This window comes from Solanum verrucosum, unplaced genomic scaffold, assembly GCF_900185275.1.
Source record: "Solanum verrucosum unplaced genomic scaffold, falcon-dt-bn FXZP01000285.1, whole genome shotgun sequence".
NCBI lineage: Eukaryota > Viridiplantae > Streptophyta > Magnoliopsida > Solanales > Solanaceae > Solanum > Solanum verrucosum.
The window spans coordinates 551349-575464 of record NW_026019934.1 but is presented as its reverse complement, the minus strand read 5'-3'; the positions used below and the strand labels follow the sequence as shown (position 1 = coordinate 575464).

Below are 24116 nucleotides of genomic sequence, written 5' to 3'. Positions count from 1 at the left end.
AAAAATTGAGTAAATAACTATTCGAGACTCTGAGAATTTTATATCTCATTTTTTGAACCAACAGTAGAATTTAGACAAATATGGCATTCCCTTCTTGGTTCTAAAACACTGTCATTAGCTGGGGTTTATTCAGAATGTAGTCATAATAATTGCCACGTGGAGGGTCGAGATTGATCGCGAGTTATTGAGCTTCAAAGGTTGGGATTAGTTAGACTTGCCAACTCAGCCAATTTGATTAAACAGTATATGTAACCGACTAACAGAATAGAGAGGGCATGAATTTGCATGGTATCTTTTCTCCAAAATCTTTCTCCTTCTATCCAATTTCTTCATTCTCAATCTCTTCTAAATCTCTTCTATCTCTCTTCTATTTCTGCAGATCTATCGAGCCATGGAGCTACTATTAGACTTCCCCATTTTCTGTTATTTCCGTTCTTAGCTTAGTTTGTAGTTCAATTCAGTTACCAATATAATCGAAAATCGTCTCAAAAAATACTTTGTTATTTCAAATCTGTTCGGGATCATTACAATTGGTATCAGAGCAACGAACCTATCTCGACTGTGGGTAGTAATTCAACGAAGATGTTTGTGGAATCAAAAAAGAGGTTGACGGAGTCATAAACCACTTTGGCTACGGATGGAGTGACTGGAATAGTTGTGAATGTTAAGCAATTGAAGGAGTGCGAGGATTGGACTGTGATTGTAACTCTTGCGTCTATGGTTGCATATGCAGCATTGACTGCCATTGCTACTTTTGTCTTGATGAGGTGATGGAGAAGTGCAATGCATTGAATGACTCTATCAAAATTGAGGCAGAGAAGAGAACCACAGAAGCTGTTTCAATTGCACCTTTACAAATTCAAAAGATGGCAGAGATCAAGTTTATCATGACAACAGTGGAGGTTGAAATAGCAGGTAAAACATCTGTCTACTTGCTCACTCATGAGTTAAATTTGCAACGTATTGGTGAGATTTCTTTGGTCAGTGGACTAGTCTCTACATATGTAGTAATGAAAGGGAAATTGAAGGGAACGAAACTAGGAGTTGTTTCCCACTTGTTTGATGAAATGTCCGGAAGGAATCATGTCCAAGCAGTACACGTATTTATAAGATTTCAGAACAAGTTCTCTCTATTTTTAGTTGAAAATGAGTTGGTTGTTGCTGTATGGAATCCAGGGATATGTAGTGGAGATGTGCTGGCTTTTAGTCTGATTGTCGAGAAGTATGACTTTAGCTTAGAGGAGCCTGAAGCACAAAAGATGAATTTAGTAATTGAGGTAGCATTAGACCTTGGTGTTAACTGGAGAAATAAAACATTCTTTCCCAGTGTTCGTTGAAAATATCATTTTGTTGCGTAGTGATTTCTCTGGCCTGACAGAAAGAATGCGCCAGTTGCTACACAAAAATGGACTATTGTTTGCCCTTCTGCTTATGTTGTTGGCTGGACAGAGCTTGCTTTGAGAAAAGGATTAAGCGAAATAAGTATTGAAGCTCTAAATTTCATCTCATCTGGGCCAAACATCATTTTTGAAACTGCTATTGTAGGCTTTGTAGTTTACAGGAACGTACAACCACTCATTCAGTCAGAGCATGATGAAATTTCCTGCTCTATATTACAGCGCCCTCCTTATTCTGTTGTAGATGCTTTTCAAGGTGACAATCTCCTTTCTTATTATCTGGATGCAGAAACATTCATGAAAATAAGATATCTTCTGAGGTTCATTAAGTCACTATTAAGGAAGAAAGAAACGGGAGGATCACAAACTGACATTATGTTTGTTGTTTGCTGCCAAAGAACAAGTTATAAAGCTACACATCTGCATTATTTGGCACCTTGAAAATTCTCCACATATCATGTGGTAATCAAGAATGACTTAGCAGCTGGACACTCAAGACTCACTCACCAGAGAGTTGAAGTGCAACAGGTATGAGAGCACGGTTTCCGAAAACAAAAAGTATCCATTAGCTGGTATATTGATGCACCTGTACCAACCTTGTGGTTGGTTAATTTTGGGATTAGTAGTTCTGCTAATAATGACGTTGTCAAACTCAGTAAGTTGATGAAGAATGTGCGACTTACTTTTGACCCAGGTGGCAACTTGATTGGCTTAGAATATATGATCGGTTGCATGATTTTGTCTCATTGCGTAAATAAATCAAAAGCAAACTTGAATGTTGCCTTCCAGTTGTTTATCGAGCTGAATAGAGAAGAGTACATGAATCAAGAAGAGGGGACTTTTCGTGCTGCTAAAGTCATAAGGGAATTGAGAAATGCTTTTGGCTGGGCAATTGGTTCGAAAGAGTTAGTTTACAACTGAATTTTCCAGAATTTATGTTTGCTCTTGGACTAGTCAGATGTCCTTGTCCAAATGGAAAGAATTTTATATTGATAAGGGCAGCACTTAAAAAGGTTTTGGTTCAAGCATTAACCAAAGAAAGCTGATTCCACACTAGATCAAGATGTCTTTCAACCTCCCTTTGCAAATGAATATTGGCTGTGAAGGTTCTGGAAGGGTATAGTATTTTGAAATACCTAGTGACAGAAAATATATTGTGCTTTTTCATCCATTGCTTGTAAGCTGTCCAACCAAGAGACAGAGCTATGTTGGTGAAGTCCTTTCTGCTTCAAAACTGGTGAAACGTAACGTTTGTCAGAGTGCTTGTGCAGTGGTCAAAATTACCTCTTGAGGATGCAACTTTGGTGGATTACTAGTTCATCAAGGCAAAATTTCCAGATTTTGACTACTAGATCCTTGAGGACAAGGATCATTTTCAAGGGGTAGAGTGTCATGAGCTGGGGTTTATTCAGAATGTAGTCATAATAATTGCCACGTGGAGGGTTGAGATTAATCGCGAGTTACTGAGCTTCGAAGGTTGGGATTAGTCAGACTTGCCAACTCAGCCAATTTGATTAAACAGTATATGTAACCGACTAACAGAATAGAGAAGGCATGAGTTTGCACGGTATCTTCTTCTCCAAAATCTTTCTCCTTCTATCCAATTTCTTCATTCTCAATCTCTTCTAAATCTCTTCTATCTCTCTTTTAGTTCTGCAGATCTATCGGGCCATGGAGCTACTATTCAACTTCCCCATTTTCTGTTCTTTCCGTTATTAGCTTAGTTTGTATTTCAATTCAGTTACCAATATAATCGAAAATCGTCTCAAAAAATACTTTGTTATTTCAAATCTGTTCGGGATCATTACAAACACTTCTGTAGAATTTAGAAAAAAGATTTATTTTCACCAAATTTCATTCAATGTTTGCATAGTTTCGGACAAGGGCACAAGAAAATTTATGGTTTTGTAGCACCGTCAGAAGAGGATATAAAATATAAAAGTAAAACATATGAAGAAGCCAAATGGATTCCATGACATTTACGATATACACATAAAACTATTTGATGTAATTTTCAGACAAAGGGGTTAAGATGAAACTCTCCCCTAGCTCTGAGTGTTTGTGTGTGTAAGAGAGAGACAGAGAGGGAGAATTTTTAGAACAAGCATGAAATCTTCAAAAGGCAAGAATGTGGGGTTCATGTGTATACAGCTTGAAACAGAATGTATTTATTTTTTTGGACCACAATGCCAACTTTTATGGCCTTACATTGACAGATATTGTGGTAAACAAACAATAGGAGGCAGTTTCCTCAGCATGTCTTTGTACATTCAAAAATTTGCCCATGACCATTTGGATGGTGGTGGCATATGGGTAACCTAATAGTCTTGCTGTTCATCTGGACTGTATATCAAAATGTAAATTGGTAAAACGAGGCAAACATGGGAGATCAGAAAGTTCCCACATCCAGGCTTCCCTAGAAGAACAAGTGCCAACAACTTGTTATACTGTCTCTGTGAGTTCAGTCTCTGTGGGTTCAGTCTCTGTGGGTTCGGTCTCTGTGGGTTCGGTCTCTATGGGCTCGGTCTCTGTGGGCTCGGTCTCTGTGAGTTCGGACTCTGTAGCAACCTCTTGCTCAATATTGAAATCTGATGGTCGATGAGTGTCTACAAATCCTCGAACTGACATTCCAGGCACAGTTAATTCGTCATTCAGCATCTCGTGATCTATAAAGATGACCACGACTGTTATATCATCATGAAAGGCCCTCCTGACACCTTTGTCATAATTCATAAGGTCATCGTACTTCAACTTTCTTGCACGTGCCGCCACATTCAGGGCTGATAGAACAAGTCTTCTAGCTATGCCCTGATATTGGATAAACAAAATAAGTTTAACCATACAAACATGACATTTTGATCAAATAAATGCCAGTGTCAGAATAACAGATACCTGTCTAGGGTAGGTATGCACAATTTGTACAGCCTCTTCATTGCTTTAGAGATCCCACAGCCCATCAGAAGCAAATATAACAAATCTATCGCATGGTTGTAAGTTTCTTGAGCAGACAGATGGATCAGCTCTTACTACTGGCCGCCTAAAAGGTTCCATTGCACGATGAGCAAATTCTGGCTTCTTCAGAGATACATCTCCAATTGCTCTAGTTACCTAAAAGATGCAGAAACAAACATAAAAGGAAACACATATATTAAAAGGCAGATATAGTTCTATTCAGTATATTTGGCAGATTACTTCCCAAGGTGACAAAATGTAACAAATTGACAAATCAATTTTTGTTTAGGTCAGTTTCAGAGGTGTCCAAAAGCATATTTGGGTTAAAAATGTCTTGTTCTTGGATAAAGCCATCGAATGTGACAAGAAACTAGAATTAAGAGCCTGATAAATACTACACAAATTTAGTTTGAGCTCACTAATCTTTTGATAACATTAAGGACTATGATGGAAACTAGATTGCTTCTGATTAAAAAGAATGAGCATCTGTCATGAGATATCAGAATATAAATTCAAAATTAGTATTTAAAAGCAAACCTTTATAATGCCTTTAACACGCCATGTTCTTCCGACACAAGACACAATGTTTGGATCGTCTGGGTGCAGAGCCCTCAGTTCATCCCTGACCTCCTTGATCCTAGCATTATGATCATTAGTCAATTGCTCAGCAAAAATCCTATTGAATCTTCCTGTATGACCTAATACTGCTCTACAGTCCCCCAGGTTAGCAACATATAATGTCCTTTTCCAGATAACACCAACCAGACAGCAGCACCCCGTTGACGCAATTGCTGGATCAAGAATATGAAATTCCCTTTTCACAATAGAAAGGAAGCCATCTTCAGTTGCAGCAAAGGCATTATTAAGGACTTCTTCATCTATTGTTCCCTTTTCTTGAGCAAGCACTGTAAAAAAATGTGTGTTTAGCTGCTTCGCCTGAAAATTCTCAAGAGTACCAAAAAGATGATCCTGTTCCTCTATGTTGCTGTTTGTCACTCTGAAGAAGAAACATAAACCAGTACTACAGCAACAAATGAAGGAGAAACAAAGCCTAAGCTGCGAGAAAACTGCACAACCCATAGTGACAATTGAAACCTTCTACTATACAATTACTTATAGACACACTAAGAGAAAAAATCACTAACACTCTTACAACATGCAATAGAGCATAAACATAATCAAGAAGATCACTATGAATATCTTTTCTACCAAAACTTGAAATCATAAATTGCTGTTATGAGGCATTAAAATTTACAGTACAACAACAACAACATACCCAGTTGTCACGCCCCGAGCCTACACCCTGGGCGGGACCGGCACTCGGAGACCATTGCTGGCCCCAAGCGAACCCTTGGCCTGGCTTTCTTAACTCAGCGGAAACCTACTCAACAGAATAACTCAATGCTATGCAGAGGCATAAACAACTTAAATGATACATATCTGGCCAAAAAGGCAGCTCGAGTCTCAAAATAGAATACTTACATATATACATAGATAAGAGACTCAAAACTAACTGACTGACTGACTGTCTGTCTATGAAGCCTCTAAAATACTTAGATGGATGTTGGGACAGACCCCACAACACCCTAATAAACAAAACTAAGAGAACAAAATAACTGAGCCCTTTGGAAGCAAGGAGGCTCACCACTGACTCTAGAGTGCTCAACTGGATCAACGGCGTGCAGGATGCTGATCCTGGGTACCTGCGTCTGCATCATAAAACGATGCAGGCCAACTGGCATCAGTACATAGAATGTACGAGTATGCGAGCTGGACCGCTAAAAACAACTTAAGCTTGAAAAGGGAACAAGAGATCACTTACCTTGACTCTGAACGACTCATATACATAACTAGACTCAAAGTAAAGCAATAAGACACGAGCCACACATATAAAGCTTGTAAAAGAATGTAAACAACTTAGATCGTTAAGGATAAAATGACAACAAACTCCATTTTTCTTTTATAAACATAAAACAGCTTTTGTGGGAGGTTCTTTAACCGACAACCACCACTACGAGCCTTAGTGATGATACAACGTTTTACCTCACGTTGCCAAAGGACCATCCTATACCTTGCCATCGATATAGGACCTTACTTTTGCTTAGTGGATCCACTAGCCTAATCTTGCGTGATCATCTAAAAAGAATGATACGACAAGTCCCATGTTGGCGCATGGTTCTTATGGAGAGTTGAGTTAATATGAACTCGTGTCCCCAATTCGGTGCTCAATACTACTCCCAAAAATACTTTGGCTCATGCTTTTAAAATAACTTCTTTCTTTGATTGAGATAATTACTCAAAACTTTAGCCCAAAGGCTCCTTTGGGGAAAGAAAACAGGATTCCCTTCTTATTCAAATATAATAGCATTTACAACCTCCTTTGGGAATACTTAGTTCCCTAATAGCTTTCTCCCTTTTTTTTTTTGAAGAGAATTCAACTTTAAACTCATGACTTAGCTTGAAACTAAGACTCTTATTCGACTTGAAACTTCACTTGACTTGGAACTATCTTTCCTTGAATTGGAATTATGAATTCAAGGTGTTCGATCACATGTTATGGAAGGATTCTTGAACGCTTAGACGCACTTTGGAACGTCGAAAACAACTATAAAACATAGGTGAATTACTTTGGAACATGTATGAGAAAGTGAGAAAAGAAGAGGGGAAAATTGGCTGAGACTTCAGATTTCTGGTGACACAGATGGGACTTACGGTCGCCATCGACGGACCGTAGATGGACTTACGGTCCGTACTGCAGGTCCGTAGATTTCGTCAGAGATTTTCCCCAGAATTTCATTTAAGAAAAAGACTAAGTGTTGACCTACGGTACGGACTTACGGTCCGTAGGTCAGGTCACGGACCGTAGGTCGCGACCGTAGATCGACGCCCCATAACCCCAACTTCTGTCCCAATCGACGGTTGACCAGTACGGACCGTTGTTCTATCTACGGTCCGTAGGTCAGTCCCGTAGATGGGGATCGACAGCCCAGAAACTTCTGCAAATCGATGGTGGATCAACCTCTAAAGGGTCATAGCTCTTAGAATCATAATCCCCTCAACATACAATAGGTTTCAACTTAAATATACGACCCAATCATGTCTCACAACGTACAATAAATTCAACAACATCACCAACAACCTCAACAACAACTAACAACTAACAACTTCAACACTTCAACAACAAACTCCCAATCTTTTCTCAAAGCATGGAATAAACTTGGTGTGTGTGGGGGAAAGGATCAACCCACACGGAAAAACTCACATACCTTGATAGGGATCACCCCCGACGAAATTCCACAATGGTCTTGACAATCTCCTCTTTCTTCTCTTCTTCTTCTTCTCCTTCTTCTCTTCTTCAATCACAAGAACCCTAACTCTCTCTTACCCAAAAATGGGACAAAAATGATCCAAAGATCATCCTAATACAACAATATGAGCTCAAAAGAATTGGCTAGGGAAAAGACTAAAATGCCCTTAATGATTCCCGGACGGATCTCCTTGTCAACTGCCCAACTTTCGAAGGTCATAACTCCCTCATACGAACTCGGAATCGAGCAAACTCGGTGGCGTTGGAAAGGTCGTTCCACGAACTTTGCAACCATAACTGGAATTCCACCTAACTCATCCTGAGCTAGAATTAATGGCTGTTCAAAGTTGGCCAAAATTTCACATTTTCCATACTTAGCCAAAATTTCCAAAACTTTAAATTCTTTCCAAAAAATGAAAATTTCCAATTCTAAGCCTCTTCAATTATTTCATATTGCCGGATGTTACACCAGTGTAATCCCACTAGGGGGGGTCTGGGAAGGGTAGTGTGTACGCATACCATACCCCTACCTTAGAAGGTTTCCGATAGACCCTCGACTAAAAAAAAAAAGCATAACAAAGCAGTCGGGTAAAGGAATACCATAATTGAAGAAGCCACGACAAGATACTAAAAATAGCATGACAAAATATGCTGCAAAAAATGAACAGTATCTACAACCAGATAATAATACAATCGAAGTACAAGAAATAACAAATAGTAGTACAAATCAAAGAACTAGAAACTTCAAGAGTAATACTATGAGAGTAAAATTTACAATGCAAAGGAAAAAACACCATAAATTCCATTGTCAAAAGACTGCAACAAGTATTTTATTTTAACAATAAATAAATAGAAAATTATGGAAATACAGAAACTTGATCTCACTTATTAAATGCCGGCTAAGGTTATCACAGGCAAATCTTGAAGCATCATGGCCACCATGGCCATCATAAACCCCAACAAAGGTACCTTCACGACCTGGTTCAACGTGGCCATAATCTTCACATACTTGATTAGCCTGTACCACAGCAAAGGAGAACTCCCCACATGAATGTTTCTCAAGGTCTCTATACCATAGCAATGGGTAATCTTCACCTCCCAGAACACCATCTTCACCGCTGCTCAAACCGACATTTCGACCTAAAGGTTGGCAACAAGCTGCTACAGTCCTATCCAGCCAAGAAACCATCTTTCATTTCCTTCTTAAACTGAAAAAACTATAAAATATATAGCTAATAGCTGATCGAAAATGTAGAAATGTACCCCAAAACTCCAATATTTCAACACTAGCAGAAAAACCCACAAAAATCCAAATTCAATTTCCCTGAATTCCCAACAAACAACACTAAAACTTCAATCTCGATAAAAAAAAAAACCAAGAAAGAATCCAAATGACACACACAAACAGAGTAGAAGTTCGTGAATATCAATCAATACTACACCCAGAAACCAGAAATGTGCAGAAACAGAAAATTCAATAACCCCACTTCTGTTTTCACATCAACACCATAATGGGTTGAAAGAAAACACAACAGAGATACCAAAACGAAGTAGAAGAACTGCAACTGACTAAGAAATGATCAATGTAGCTTGAAAATGAAGTAGGATAAGAGATCTTTCTCTTTGAACTGAATGCAGTTATTGAGAGAGAATTGCAACAGAAACTAAGCGATTCTTGAAGAGATATATAGAAGGTTTTTGTTGAAGAGATAGGTGGTAATGTTAGTTAGGGATGATCAGATTCTGTTAAGATCAGTAACTGACAAAGTGATGAGCTGGACATTGTATCGATTCCTCATTTTTACACTGAATGAAAAATATTTGATTCCCTCTCTTCTCTCTGAGTCCCATTCAATGCTTTTGTGAACAAATCAGCTAGTAGCTCTCCTGTCTTCACATAGCCGGTGGAAATTAGCCTTTCCTGAATCTTCTCACGAATAAAATGGCAGTCAACATCAATATGTTTAGTTCTTTCATGATACACTGGATTCGAGGCAATATGAAGAGCATCTTGATTATCACACTAGAGTTTTGTTGATATGTGATGCTTTAACCCAATTTCAGTTAAAAGATTATGTATCCACACAATTTCACAAGCTCTGTATTCAGATTCTGCACTGGATCGAGATACAACACTTTGCTTCTTACTCCTCCATGACACCAAGTTCCCTCCAACAAAGACACAATAGCCTGTAATAGATCTTCTATCAATTTTGGATCAAACCCAATCAACATCTGCAAAACACTCAATAAGCATGATTGTGATTGCTATATAATATAACATAGAATCTGTTCCAAAGCTGCCCAATGTTTGATCATAAGTGCAAACATGAACTGACTAACAACACTTATTGTAAAATCAATATCAGGACGAGTCACAATAAGGTAGTCTATACTTTCCAACTAACCTTCTGTATCCCTCTGGATCATCAAAAGGATCATCATCATCTTTCATTAGATGCACATTAGGAATCATTGGAGAACTACAAGGTTTGGCTGTGCAAGAAGGTCAAGAATATACTTTCTCTCAGACAGAAAAATTCCCTTCTTGCTTCTATTCACTTCTACTCTCAAAAAGTACTTCAACTGGCCCAAGTCCTTTGTATGAAACCTAGTGTGCAGGAAAGACTTGAGGGAAGAGATCCCAACATAATCACTTCCTGTGATGACAATGTCATCAACATATACAACAAGGAGGATAGTGTCAGTTGTTGATTGCCGATAGAAGACTGAATGATCACATTTGCTTATTTTCTGCCCAAAATCCTTAACTACCTCACTGAACTTGCCAAACCAAGCTCGGGGACTCTGTTTTAAGTCATACAAGCACATTTTCAAATGACAGACTTTTCCACACTCCTCTGAGCAACAAAATCGAGTGGTTGCTCCATATACACTTCCTCTTGAAGATTACCATGAAAGAATGCATTTTTTTTTATCAAATTGATGTAAAGACCAATTCACAGAAGCAACTAGAGAAATGAGCAAGCGAACAAAAGTAAGTTTAACAACCGGAGAAAAGGTGTCTGAAAAAATCCACCCCATAAGTCTGAGCATAACCTTTAGCCACAAGTCTGGCCTTAAGTTTTGCCATTGAACCATCTTGATTCACTTTAACTGTGAACACCCACTTACATCCCACTGGTGTCTTTCCATTGGGTAGATCCACCAAATTTCATGTGTGATTTTCCTCTAAGACATGTATTTCCTCAAGCATTGCAGTAGACCATCCATGATGATTCAAAGTCTCCTTCACTGTTTTGGGTACATAGATGGAGTCTAGGGAAGAATCAAAGATATAAATGTAGAGGATAAGCGATCAGAGAAAACAAAATTAGCAATAGAATTTGTGGATTTGCAATTCTTTGTACCTTTGTGAAGAGCAATAAGGAGGTCAAGATTTTCCCGAGGTTCAGGTGGAGGAAGATGTGATGACGAAGGAATTGATGCAGGACATGTATCATTATTCTCTAGCCTCCTTGAGTAAACTTGAGTAATTGGCGGCCTGGCCACAGATGGAGCAGCTAATGAAGGAATACTACATGATTGGTGCTCAAAAGAAGGACGAAAAATGGATGAACACTATCATTTGGTGGTACTATTGAACCACAGGTAACCTGATAGACTAACCATTCATCTTCCACCCCTGACTTGTAGAAATATGAGGTGTATAGAAGAATGGTGTAGTCTCTGAAAACACCACATCACTGGATACCAAGTATCTTTCAAGTTCAGTAGAATAACATCGATAACCGTTCTGGAGATGAGAATAGCGCAGAAAAACACACTTTACTGCTTTGAGATCCAACTTTGTAACAAATGGTCGAACATCTCGAACATAACATGTGCTTCCAAACACCTTAGGTTCAACAAGAAATAGTGACTTGTTTGAAAAAAGAACAGTATAGGGCACATTACCAACAAGTACACTAGATGACATGCAATTGATCAGAAAACAAGCTGTAGAAACTGCATCTGCCCAAAACTGTTTAGGAACTTTCATTTGGAACAAAAGTGCCCGAGTTGTCTCAAGTAGATGTCTATTATTCCTCTAAGCAACTCCGTTTTTAGAAGGTGTATCAATACATGAAGACTGATGAAGAATACCATGTTGTCTCATGTGTGACCGAAACAATTCTGACATGTATTCCTTTGCATTGTCACTTCTCAAAATACGTACTGAAGCATTGAATAGAGTCTTGATTTCAGCATAGAAGGCACAAAAATGAGTGAACACTTCGAGACGACTCTTCATAAAATAAATCCAAGTCATTCGAGAGAAACCATCCACAAAAGTGACAAAATACTTGTTCCCAATTTTGGATACAACCGGACATGGTCCCCAAACATCAGAGTGAACTAACTCAAAAGTCGACTCAGCCCGCTTATTAACCCTTGGACCTACTGAGCTGCGGTGATGTTTTGCAAATCGACATGACTCACATTCTGTAACACCCCGTATTCAAAATAGACAAAAATACAGATTTTGAGAAGTTGCAGGTGCAACTTACGGTCACCATCCACGGACCGTAGGTCAGACCACGGCCCGTGCTGGTGGTCCGTGGTTCGCCACTGCAACCCCTCCCCAGCCAGCTCAGAAAATTGGTTAAGTCTCGACTCACGGACAGACCCACGGTCCGTAGATCAGACCACGGTCCGTGGTCTGTGTCTGTGGATCAAGACCTCCTTTACCCAGCCTCTGACATGAACTACGGTTGACCAGCACGGACCGTCATTCGATCCACGGTCCGTAGGTCTGACCGTAGATCGAAGGATAGTAGCCAGTTAGCTGAAAATTCTGATGGGTCAACTTCAGATGGTTATAACTTTTAGCACAAAATGAATTATGTGTCTCATGACCTATGGTTAGATAGATACTTGAATTATCTTTCTAACGCCACCGAGTTTGCTAAATTCCGACCTCCGAGTAAAAAGTTATGCCCGTTTTAGTGAAGCCCTGTCGGGCAGACTCGATCTACGGACCTAATCGACGGACCGTCGATTGATTGACGGACCGTAGGTCCATTCCGTCAGTCACTCCGACAACAGTTAATTTAGGGGTTTTTTGGTCTTTTCCTATTTCGTTTAACCCCTAAGATACGTCGTTTAGACCCTAAATCATGAGGTTTTAATTAGTTTAAACCTAGAAACATAACTAGAACTTACCTAAGTCAAATTCATTAATCAAAACTTAGAAAATTAGAAGCAAGAAGGGAGAAAAAGGCCAAGAACCCTAGTTCAAGAACGCAGCAAGGTTCCATCAGTTCCAGCCCCGAAATCGAAAGATTTCTCCGTGGAATTCGTCACCAGGTATGTGGGATTTCACTAGTGGGTTCCTTTCGCCTATTAGGTCCCTAGAATTCAGTCAAATTCTTGATTCCATGATTATGAACAGACCTAGGGTTTCTAGAATTTCAACAGATCATCATGAATTAATTATTGTAATGTTCCAAATCAGATTATCATGTTATTGCTCAGTTTATCGCATGAATTTCAGAACCCTAGCTATGTATTTCTTTAGTTCTTGAATTACACATGCTAGGTCAGATATTTCAATATTCAGTTATACATGCCTCAGTTTATGAATGCATCATTATCAGATTAATTGTTGCATTCTCAGTTTGCATGTTCAGTTCGAGCTATCCAGTATTTACAGAAATTCAGTCATAACCAGTTAACTACTTAATTCATTGGGGGTAGCATAATATCGAGTTGGACTAGGGTTTCAGCGTACCCATATAGTCCCAGAACTACGAGCCACGTAGGTGTAAGTCCCCTCTGTGGGCAACATCAGTTTAGTGATCACGCCAACATGCCTTTATACCTCTGGCAGGGTATATTGGGTCCTCTCGATGGGGCGTATACATCAGACTCCACATTTAGCTCATGTGGTTTTATGTCGGTTATTAGTAGCTCCCACAGTTCAGTCAGACTCTATTGCATTGACCACATTTACAGTTCATTCAGTATTCAGTCAGCATGTTATAAATTGGTCATTGCATCAGTTAGCTCAGTATTCAGTATTTTCAGTATCTATATCATGTTCAGATTATTTCATTGCTTTATTGCTTTGTTCAGTTATATGTTCTTTCAGCTTTACTCCATCCTGCATTCTCAGTACCTTTCAAGTACTGACGCATACGTGCGCTACATCTTCTCGTGATGTAGGTTCAGGTTCTCAGCATCCAGATCACGCTTAGATCGATTCCCGATCTTCAGTTCAGCAACATCAGTGGTGAGTCCTCATTCTTCGAGGACTAGTGACATGTTTATCTTTATCGATTTTAGTCTTTAGTTTCAGTTTTGCTAGATCTAGTTGGGGCATGTCCCAACATTTCTAGTCAGTTTAGAGGCTTATTTCAAACATAGTTAGATTCAGCTTAGTATCTTGAGTTTGATATTTCTTTTGTATTAAACTCTCAGATTTCATATATTCAGTTACAGTATATGGGTATTCCCCATCTTTTCAGATTTATGATTTAGCTTCCGCATCAGTTTATTTTCTTTAGTATGCTCATGATCATGCCAGCAGGGTTAGCTTGGGATCACTTGTGGTCCTAGGTCCCGTGTCCGCGTCTCGGGGGTAGCTCGGGGCGTGACACATTCCAACGAAGAAATGTTCTGAAACTGAGGACAAAGCTTCTTCAACATAGGTAAAGAAGGATGTCCTAATTGACAATGTGCTTCAAATGGAGTTATGACATTGGAATAGGCAACAAATTGAGGTTCGCATTCATCAAGGATGTAGAGATCATCATTTATATGTCCTTTACCAATAACTTGATTTGTTGTAAGATCACAATGATCCGGGAAGAATGAGATATAACAATTGAGGTCTTTAGTAAGTTTACTGACAGCTATCAAATTAAAGGTCAATTTCGGTAAACTCAATACAGATGCCAAAGTAATGAAAGAGGTTAGTTTAACAGTCCCAGATCCAACAATGTTACAAGTTGAACCATCAGCTACCTTAACAGGAGAAAGTGTTTTGTGTGATTGAAAGCTAGAAAGTACATTAGAATTACCGGTCATATGATCAATGGCACCGGAATCAATCACCAACTTATTTGCAGAGGAGACAAGACATGTTTTACTGGCATCATCAAGGGTAGTAACTGAAATAGATTCCTTCAATGAACCAAATTTTTTTTACAAGAAGTAACAACAACATTAACTGTTTTCTGATCGCAGTTATTTGTAGCCTTTCCTCTATTGTGAAGAACCATTTTTCAACTAAGTTTGTGTGGCAAAATAACATTATCATAAAATAAAGATCAACTTTCACATATAGCAAATATAAAATCATATTTGTATGCTATAGTTATAGTTTGTATAATTGCGCTCTTTAGCAAACTTTATGTTTGCTATAGCTATTAATATGTATATTTTGGTATACATATACATAAAAAATCTTTATTTGGGTCTATTTGTATATTTCGGTATACAAATGGGTCCTGCATTTGTATATTTTGGTTTATTTGTATATTTCGGTATACAAATGGGTCTTGCATTTGTATATTTCGGTATACAAATGGGTCCTGCATTTGTATATTTCGGTATACAAATAGGTCCTGCATTTGTATATTTCGGTATATTTGTATATTTCGATATACAAATGGGATGGCAAAAAAAATGAGATGTTTGTTGCGAATTACAAATAAAAATAAACTATAGCTATATCATTTAATTTGAATTAATAGTTTACTATTTCATACAATTTTCTCTAAAATAAATGAAGTTGGACCACCAGCAACTTAATAATCAACAGATTTATTGCAAACCACAGAATAATCACTTTACTTAAATATGAAATTTGGAAAACACACCAATTCTCTCACGTGATAAATTCAGTGTGCAAGTAAAATGAGGAGTCGACAGTGGACAAAAAATATGACAAAGATCAATATCCAGCCCCGAACGAATAATCAGATACCAACACAGAAGCTTCCAGCAGTGATACAAAGCCACCAAAATGCGAAGTTTTGGCGATGCACACTACTTCACACACCACCTCAACCGATCACTAGAAAAGTTGTTACCAGTGTGTGCCTCCGACCACCGGCATCTAGATTTCTGTTTATCTGGGGAAGGCAATCCTACCTAGGTTGAAGGGGGTAAATCTCAACTCCCAAATACACCAAATTACCCGATGAATATTTTGCCTAACCTAGATCTGCCATAAGTCTGATACCATGTAAAAAATAAAGAATAACTTGTTTCTTATTTCATTATGTAAGATGCTTATATACAGATACAATGAGCTCTAATTAAGGAAACTAAATAAGGTAAGATCAAAATATATTCTATAATATCCCTACATATTTGCTGTTATGTACACTATACCCAAAGGTGTCTATATTCATTATGTAACAATTTGGTTTAAGTTCAAATGCTTACGGGAACATGTAAATTTAGCATAGGAGAGAAGGCCAGGCAGAATTTTCATTGTTAATGAATTAATGGATTCTCAAAAGACCTGAATCCCATCAACTTTTGTAACAAATTAGTATAAACCTAGTTATTATTACCTGCTGATTCTTTTGCTTTAGTTATTATATTATTTGTTGTTGCTACTGTTTCGTTTTCACATTATTTTGAGCATGATTTCTTTGCTACTGTATTTCCTTCCCATTCGTGATTTTGATATGTTTTACTTGAGCCGAATGCCTATCGAAAATCACCTCTCTTTTCATACAAGGTAGGGGTAAGGCTGTGTACTCACAATCCTCTTCAAACTCTGCTTGTGAGATTACACTCACTATGTTGTTGTTTATGACTCAGTGAGAGCAAACCATCAATACTATATGAGTCAGTTGAATTGGGTTATTCACAATAATTTTGATATGTCGTTTAAGATTTTGACATATCCATTAAGAAAAATCATTTAATATATTATTGAACCAATAGTAGAATTTAGACAAATATGGCATTCCCTTCTTGGTTCTAAAACACTTTGGTAGAATTTAGAAAAAAGATTTATTTTCACCAAATTTCATTCCATGTTTGCATAGTTGCAGACAAGGGCACAAGAAAATTTATGGTTTTGTAGCCTCTCAACCGCATTAATAGAACCATCAGAAGAGGATATAGTAAAACATATGAAGAAGCCAAATGGATTCTATAACATTTACGATATACACATAAAAATAATTTGATGTAATTTTCCGAAAAAGGGGATAAGATGAAACTCCACCCTTGCACTCCCCTAGCTCTGCGTGTTTGTGTGTGTGTGTGAGAGAGAGAGAGAGACAACTTTTAGAACAAGCAAGAATGTGGGGTTCATGTGTATACATCTTGAAACAGAATGTATTTATTTTTTTGGATCACAATGCCAACCTTTATGGCCTTACATTGACAGATATTGTGGTAAACAAACAATAGGAGGCAGTTTCCTCAGCATGTCTTTGTACATTCAAAAATTTGCCCATGACCATTTGGATGGTGGTGGCATATGGGTAACCTAATAGTCTTGCTGTTCATCTGGACTGTATATCAAAATGTAAATTGGTAAAACGAGGCAAACATGGGAGATCAGAAAGTTCCCACATCCAGGCTTCCCTAGAAGAACAAGTGCCAACAACTTGTTATACTGTCTCTGTGAGTTCAGTCTCTGTGAGTTCAGTCTCTGTGGGTTCAGTCTCTGTGAGTTCAGTCTCTGTGGGTTCAGTCTCTGTGAGTTCAGTCTCTGTGGGTTCAGTCTCTGTGGGTTCGGTCTCTGTGGGTTCAGTCTCTGTGGGCTCAGTCTCTGTGGGGTTGGTCTCTGTGAGTTCGGACTCTGTAGCAACCTCTTGCTCAATATTGAAATCTGATGGTCGATGAGTGTCTACAAATCCTCGAACTGACATTCCAGGCACAGTTAATTCGTCATTCAGCATCTCGTGATCTATAAAGATGACCACGACTGTTATATCATCATGAAAGGCCCTCCTGACACCTTTGTCATAATTCATAAGGTCACCGTACTTCAACTTTCTTGCACGTGCCGCCACATTCAGGGCTGATAGAACAAGTCTTCTAGCTATGCCCTGATATTGGATAAACAAAATAAGTTTAACCATACAAACATGACATTTTGATCAAATAAATGTCAGTGTCAGAATAACAGATACCTGTCTAGGGTAGGTATGCACAATTTGTACAGCCTCTTCATTGCTTAAGAGATCCCACAGCCCATCAGAAGCAAATATAACAAATCTATCGCATGGTTGTAAGTTTCTTGAACAGACAGATGGATCAGCTCTTAGTACTGGCCGTCTAAGAGGAATTGCACTAAGAGCAAATTCTGGCTTCTTCAGAAATGCATCTCCAATTGCTCTAGTTACCTAAAAGATGTAGAAACAAACATAAAAGGAAACACATATATTAAAAGGCAAATTATAAGGCCGAGGCAGATATAGTTCTATTCAGTATATTTGGATGTACTTAACAGATATAATGGCAGATTACTTCCCAAGGTGACAAAATGTAACAAGTTGACAAATCAATTTTTGTTTAGGTCAGTTTCAGAGGTGTCCAAAAGCATAATTGAGGTTAAAAATGTCTTGTTCTTGGATGAAGCCACCGAATGTGACAAGAAACTAGAATTAAGAGCCTTATGAATACCACACAAATTTAGTTTAAGCTCACTAATCTTTTGATAACATTAAGGACTATGATGGAAACTAGATTGCTTCTGATTAAAAAGAATGAGCATCTGTCATGAGATATCAGGAAATAAAATTCAAAATGATACATAACATAACAAGTTTGTGTTCAATATTAGTTTTAAAAGCAAACCTGTATAATGCTTTTAACACGCCATGTTCTTCTGACACAAGACACAATGTTTGAATCGTCTGGGTGCAGAGCTCTCAGTTCATCCCTGACCTCCTTGATCCTGGCATTATGATCATTAGTCAATTGCTCAGCAAAAATCCTATTGAATCTTCCTGTATGACCTAATACTGCTCTACAGTCCCCCAGGTTAGCAACATATAATGTCCTTTTCCAGATAACACCAACCAGACAGCAGCACCCCGTTGACGCAATTCCTGGATCAACATGAAATTCCCTTTCCACAATAGAAAGGAAGCCGTCTTCAGTTGCAGCGAAGGCATTATTAAGGACTTCTTCATCTATTGTTCCCTTTTCTCGAGCAAGCGCTGTAAAAAATGTGTGTTTAGCTGCTTAGCCTGAAAATTCTCAAGAGTACCAAAAAGATGATCCTGTTCATCTATGTTGCTGTTTGTCACTCTGAAGAAGAAACATAAACAAGTACTACAGCAACAAATAAAGGAGAAACAAAGCCTAAGCTGCGAGAAAACTGCAAAACCCTTAGTGACAATTGAAACCTTCTACTATACAATTACTTATAGACAGGCTAAGAGAAAAAATCACTAACACTGCTACAACATGCACTAGAGCATAAACAGAATGGAAAAAATGCTGTAACTCCGTCACACGTCACATAATCAAGAAGATCACTATGAATATCATTTCTACCAAAACTTGAAATCATAAATTGTTGTTATGAGGCAATAAAATTTATAGTACAACAACATACCCAGTGTAATCCCACAAGGGGGTCTGGGGAGAGTAGACCATCGGCTAAAAAACAAAAGCATAACAAAGCAGTCGGGTAAGGGAATACCATAAATGAAGAAGCCACGACAAGATACTAAAAATAGCATGACAAAATATGCTGCAATAAACGAACAGTATCTACGACCAGATAATAATACAATCGAAGTACAAGAAATAACAAATAGTAATAGAAATCAAAGAACTAGAAACTTCAAGAGTAATACTACGAGTGTAAAATTTACAATGCAAAGGAAGAAACACCATAATTCCATTGTCAAAAGACAGCAACAACCATTTTATTCTAACAATAAATAAATAGAAAAGCAAGGAAATACAGAAACTTGATCTCACTTATTAAATGCCGGCTAAGGTTATCACAGGCAAATCTTGAAGCATCAAGGCCACCATGGCCATCATAAACCCCAACAAAGGTACCTTCACGACCTGGTTCAACGTGGCCATAATCTTCACATACTTGATTAGCCTGTACCACCGCAAAAGAGAACTCCCCACATGAATGTTTCTCAAGGTCTCTATACCATAGCAGTGGGTAATCTTCACCTCCCAGAACACCGCTGCTCAAACCGACATATCTACCTAAAGGTTGGCAACAAGCTGATACAGTCCTATCCAGCCAAGAAACCATCTTTCACTTCCTTCTTAAACTCAAAAAGCTATAAAATGTACAACTAATAGCTGATCGAAAATGTCGAAATGTACCCCAAAACTCCAATATTTCAACACTAGCAGAAAAACCCAAATTCAATTTCCCTGAATTCCCAACAAACAACACTAAAACTTCAATCTCGATCAAAAAAACCCAAGAAAGAATCCAACTGACACACACAAACAGAGTAGAAGTTCGTGAATATCAATCAACACTACACCCAGAAACCAGAAATGCCCAGAAACAGAAAATTCAATAACCCCACCTCTGTTTTCACATCAACACCATAATGGGTTGAAAGAAAACACAACAGAGATACCAAAACGAAGTAGAAGAACTGCAGCTGACTAAGAAATGATCAATGTAGCTTGAAAATGAAGTAGGATAATAGATCTTTCTCTTTGAACTGAATGCGGTTATTGAGAGAGAATTGCAACAGAAAATAAGCGATTCTTGAAGATATATATATAGGAAGGTTTTGGGGGGTTTTAGAGGGGACCGTGGCAGTTACTGTTTACAGAGAAGAGAAAGGCTCCACTAGTGGTTGTTTGTAGGCCCTCTCCCTATACTTCATATATTCTAAAATTAAGGTGCGTGCAAACTAGCTTAATACATCATAATTAACAAGTTAGGGGAAAACTTAATTCAGATATATGCAAATTAATTTTAGTTTTGTGGTGATTAAGATGGTGAAAAGTAGTAGATAACTCGTGAAATTAGTCGAGGTGCTCACAATTGATAAGACACCATTGTTATATAAAAAAGAGTTGATGTAGAGTTAGTTTTCTTTCAAATTTGTATTTGTTAAAACATATATACTAAATAATTACAAATCTATCTATATATATAAAGCTGAATGATAAAAGTCTGATATGACACCCTTCTTTGGACTGGATTGCCATTTATCTTTTGTGTCAATTTTTTACCTTTTTTATCTTAATTTGATTTTTACAAAAAATCAGAATAAAGTACACTTAAATATTTTCTCTTTCCTCATTATTACTACACTATTTATATCTTCCTAAAATTCCTCTTTTGCCTTTTTGTTTTCCGTTTCTTTACAAAAATTCATAAAAAAGTACACTTGAATATTTTCTCTTTCCTCATTATTACTACACTATTTATATCTTCCTAAAATTCCTTTTTTGATTTTTTGTTTTCCGTTTTTTTTTTCCAAAATAAATTATGCTTTTACAACTTTTAGAAAAAAGACGCACTTACATTTTCTCTTCCCTCACTAATTCTATACTATCTCCATGACTCAAATCTCCATAAACTGAAAAGTCCCTCATTTAATTAAAAAAAAATTACTTTACCTTCACCCATCCCATTCAAGCTTTTTGTTCCTCTTAATTAATTAACCCATAAATGGGTGCTTTAAGTTTCATTTTTTAAAATTTTGATTATGTATTATTCTTAACCATTAAAGACCTTTATTATTCATTAAAACAATAATTACATGCTTATAGTAAAAATATATAAATAGCACTAAAATGTACTCTTCAACTATTTTCCATCTTTCAGATAATAAGTAACAAATTTTATGTTACTTTCTCTATAAATCGTATTTATCATTTCTTTTGATGTCATGTGATTTGTTCTTTTGAATACTTTTTTTGTTTTTAATTATGAAATTATATTATTAGTTTTGATGTATGATTGTGATATTTGTAAATTATAAATAGGTGAAATCATGAAGTTATATGTGGATGTAATTTTACATATTTGGTAAGTTGATATCTTCTTCCTTTTTTCATCTTCAATATGTATGAATTTTAATACATCAAAATCATGTTTTCTTTCCCAGTTATTAGTGTTTTTGGTGTCATTTATTTTCTCTCTTGTGAAAATAATTTATCTTCTTACATTATCTTGTATTTTTTAAGAGATAGTATGATTTGTTCTTTTGAATGCTTTTTTTTTTATTGTTTTTAATTATGAAATCATATTATTACTTTTGATATATGATTGTGATATTTTGCAAATTATAAATAGGTGAAATAATGAAGTTATATATGGATGTAATTTTACATATTTGGTAAGTTGATACTTCTTCCTTTTTTCATCTTCAATATGTATGCATTTTCATAAATCAAAATCAAGTTTTCTTTCCCAGTTATTAGTGTTTTTGTGTCATTTATTTTCTCTCTTTTAAAAATAATTTATCTTACTTCATCTTGTATTTTTTTTAGAGATAGTATTTTTGTTGCTTAGTGTTAGCTTCAAATTTGAACAATATGAAGAAAGAGAAATAAAGAATTAAGTAAAAAAAAAATTGTGTTTCTCTCTTCTTTTTTTAATTTACCCTTTTTGTTTTTCTTGTGATAGTATTCTTGTAAGTGTATATTTACGTGTTCCTACAAATATGATTACGAAAGGGTAGATCTATTTGTATAACTATCAAAAAGAGAATATTGCATATATGACTCTTAAAATCTATATAGGAGTATAAGTTTAAGGAAGTTTAATTGTATATTGAAAAATTAAAGTAATTAGATAGGATTTAAATATGAGGAATGAAAATATCATTCACTGAATAATTATTTTCGTAGTTCGAAAATTATTAATGTTATGTTACAAATTCATAAAATCTAAAAAGAATTGTTCATTTCATAAAATAAAATTAGGGATACAAACTTGACATGAGAGAAAATTCTTTTTTTTTTACAAGCTCTATTCAAAATGCAACAAAATTAGTTTCAAGCTTCAATTTAATTGAGAAACCTTTTTTGGACAACTGAAAAATTTATCATCTACTAATTTATCATCAATAATATGTAAATTATTTGATAAAATTCATTTTAAAATAACGACTTCTTTTATTATTACTGACATATTGTTCAAATTTGAAGCTAACACTTAGCAACAAAAACATGTTCATACTATCTCTAAAAAAAAAATACAAGATAAAGTAAAAAGATAAATTATATTTAAAAGAGAGAAATAAATTACACCAAAAACACTAATAAGATGTACATTTGAAGCTAACAATTTAATTGAGAATCCTTTTTTAGATAATTGAGAAATTTATCATCTACTAATTTATCACTAATAATATGTAAATTATTTGATAAAATTTATTCTAAAATAACATCTTCTTTTATTATTATAATTGACATAATTTTGGAGAGGCTGAAATAAATAGAATGTTAGAATTTAGCCCAAAATGTTTAGACCTTTCATTGAGATTTTTAGCAACATTTCCAATTGTTATAAAGGATAAAGGGGAGCATGAGTAAAAAAAATTCACTAGCTTTTTTTAAAGTAAAAGTTTTATTTGATTTCTTTTCTTGACGATTCTTAAGCGACTTACTTAATTAGATAAAAACTTATCATTACTACATCGATGAGTTGTTGGTATGAATATCCAAATACACTTTTACAAATTAAAGTATAAAACAATTTTATATTAACTAAAAATTTTAAGACCTATTGTTATTTCAATTAGTTGCAAGTAGTTCATTATTCAAGTTTATCACAAATTTTACATAAATTTTTTTGAAATTGCTCTTTTTTCTTCTACTAAACTATATATATATATATATATATATATATATATATAAAGAAAAAAACCAACTACAAATGAGTTATTCAGAACTTTTGTTTTCAACTTCCTTCTTATTGTGTTGTTGTAGTTACTTACTTTTAAAATGTAATTATAGGTTGGATTTAATTTTCAAATTAAGTTTTGCAATAACATATGAGTTGAAATTATAAACTTATACATGAATAATTTTTTGAAACAAAAAAGTAATCAAAATTATAATTTTAGATTGTTTATAATATTAAGCTATTAGATAAAAATTAGATCATAAGTTTATAGATTTTTTTTTACCGCACGAATAAGTTCCCTAGTATTTAATTAATAAGGAAATGAGGTGTTTGTTCGTTATATCTTGTCAACTTTAAGTAAATCTTAAGAAACTCGTGGATTAGAGCATCATTTAAATATAATTTGTTATAACTATAAAGATAGAATTAATTAAATAAAACTTGTAGTAAAGTTTTGCATTAAATAGAAGCATATCATAATCATAAGAAGTGTAGCTTTGTTAAATGAATATGTGTATTGACTTTTATTTAAGGCATAATACATATATTGGATCTTAAACTTGGCTTTAAATTTTAATTTTGATCTCCAACTTTCATAGTGCACAACACATGCACTTTAACTATCCAACATTTTAATAAATAAACACGCGAATCCTACTTGGCAAAACGCGTGATGTGC

General features: G+C 36.0%; 1 protein-coding gene and 1 pseudogene across 1 annotated transcript; both read right to left on the bottom strand.

The window, feature by feature from the left end:
- Positions 1 to 3839: 3839 nt before the first annotated feature.
- Positions 3840 to 8901, bottom strand: LOC125833387 (probable protein phosphatase 2C 43; annotated as a pseudogene).
- Positions 8902 to 17240: 8339 nt separating this feature from the next.
- Positions 17241 to 20153, bottom strand: LOC125833367 (probable protein phosphatase 2C 43). The gene is made up of 4 exons (XM_049512510.1): positions 19570 to 20153; positions 18433 to 18797; positions 17766 to 17978; positions 17241 to 17681 (listed from the first exon to the last, which is right to left on the bottom strand). Exons 1-4 carry the CDS (start codon positions 19862 to 19864, stop codon positions 17241 to 17243), a joined length of 1314 nt encoding a protein of 437 aa, XP_049368467.1. The 5' UTR covers positions 19865 to 20153.
- Positions 20154 to 24116: the final 3963 nt, after the last annotated feature.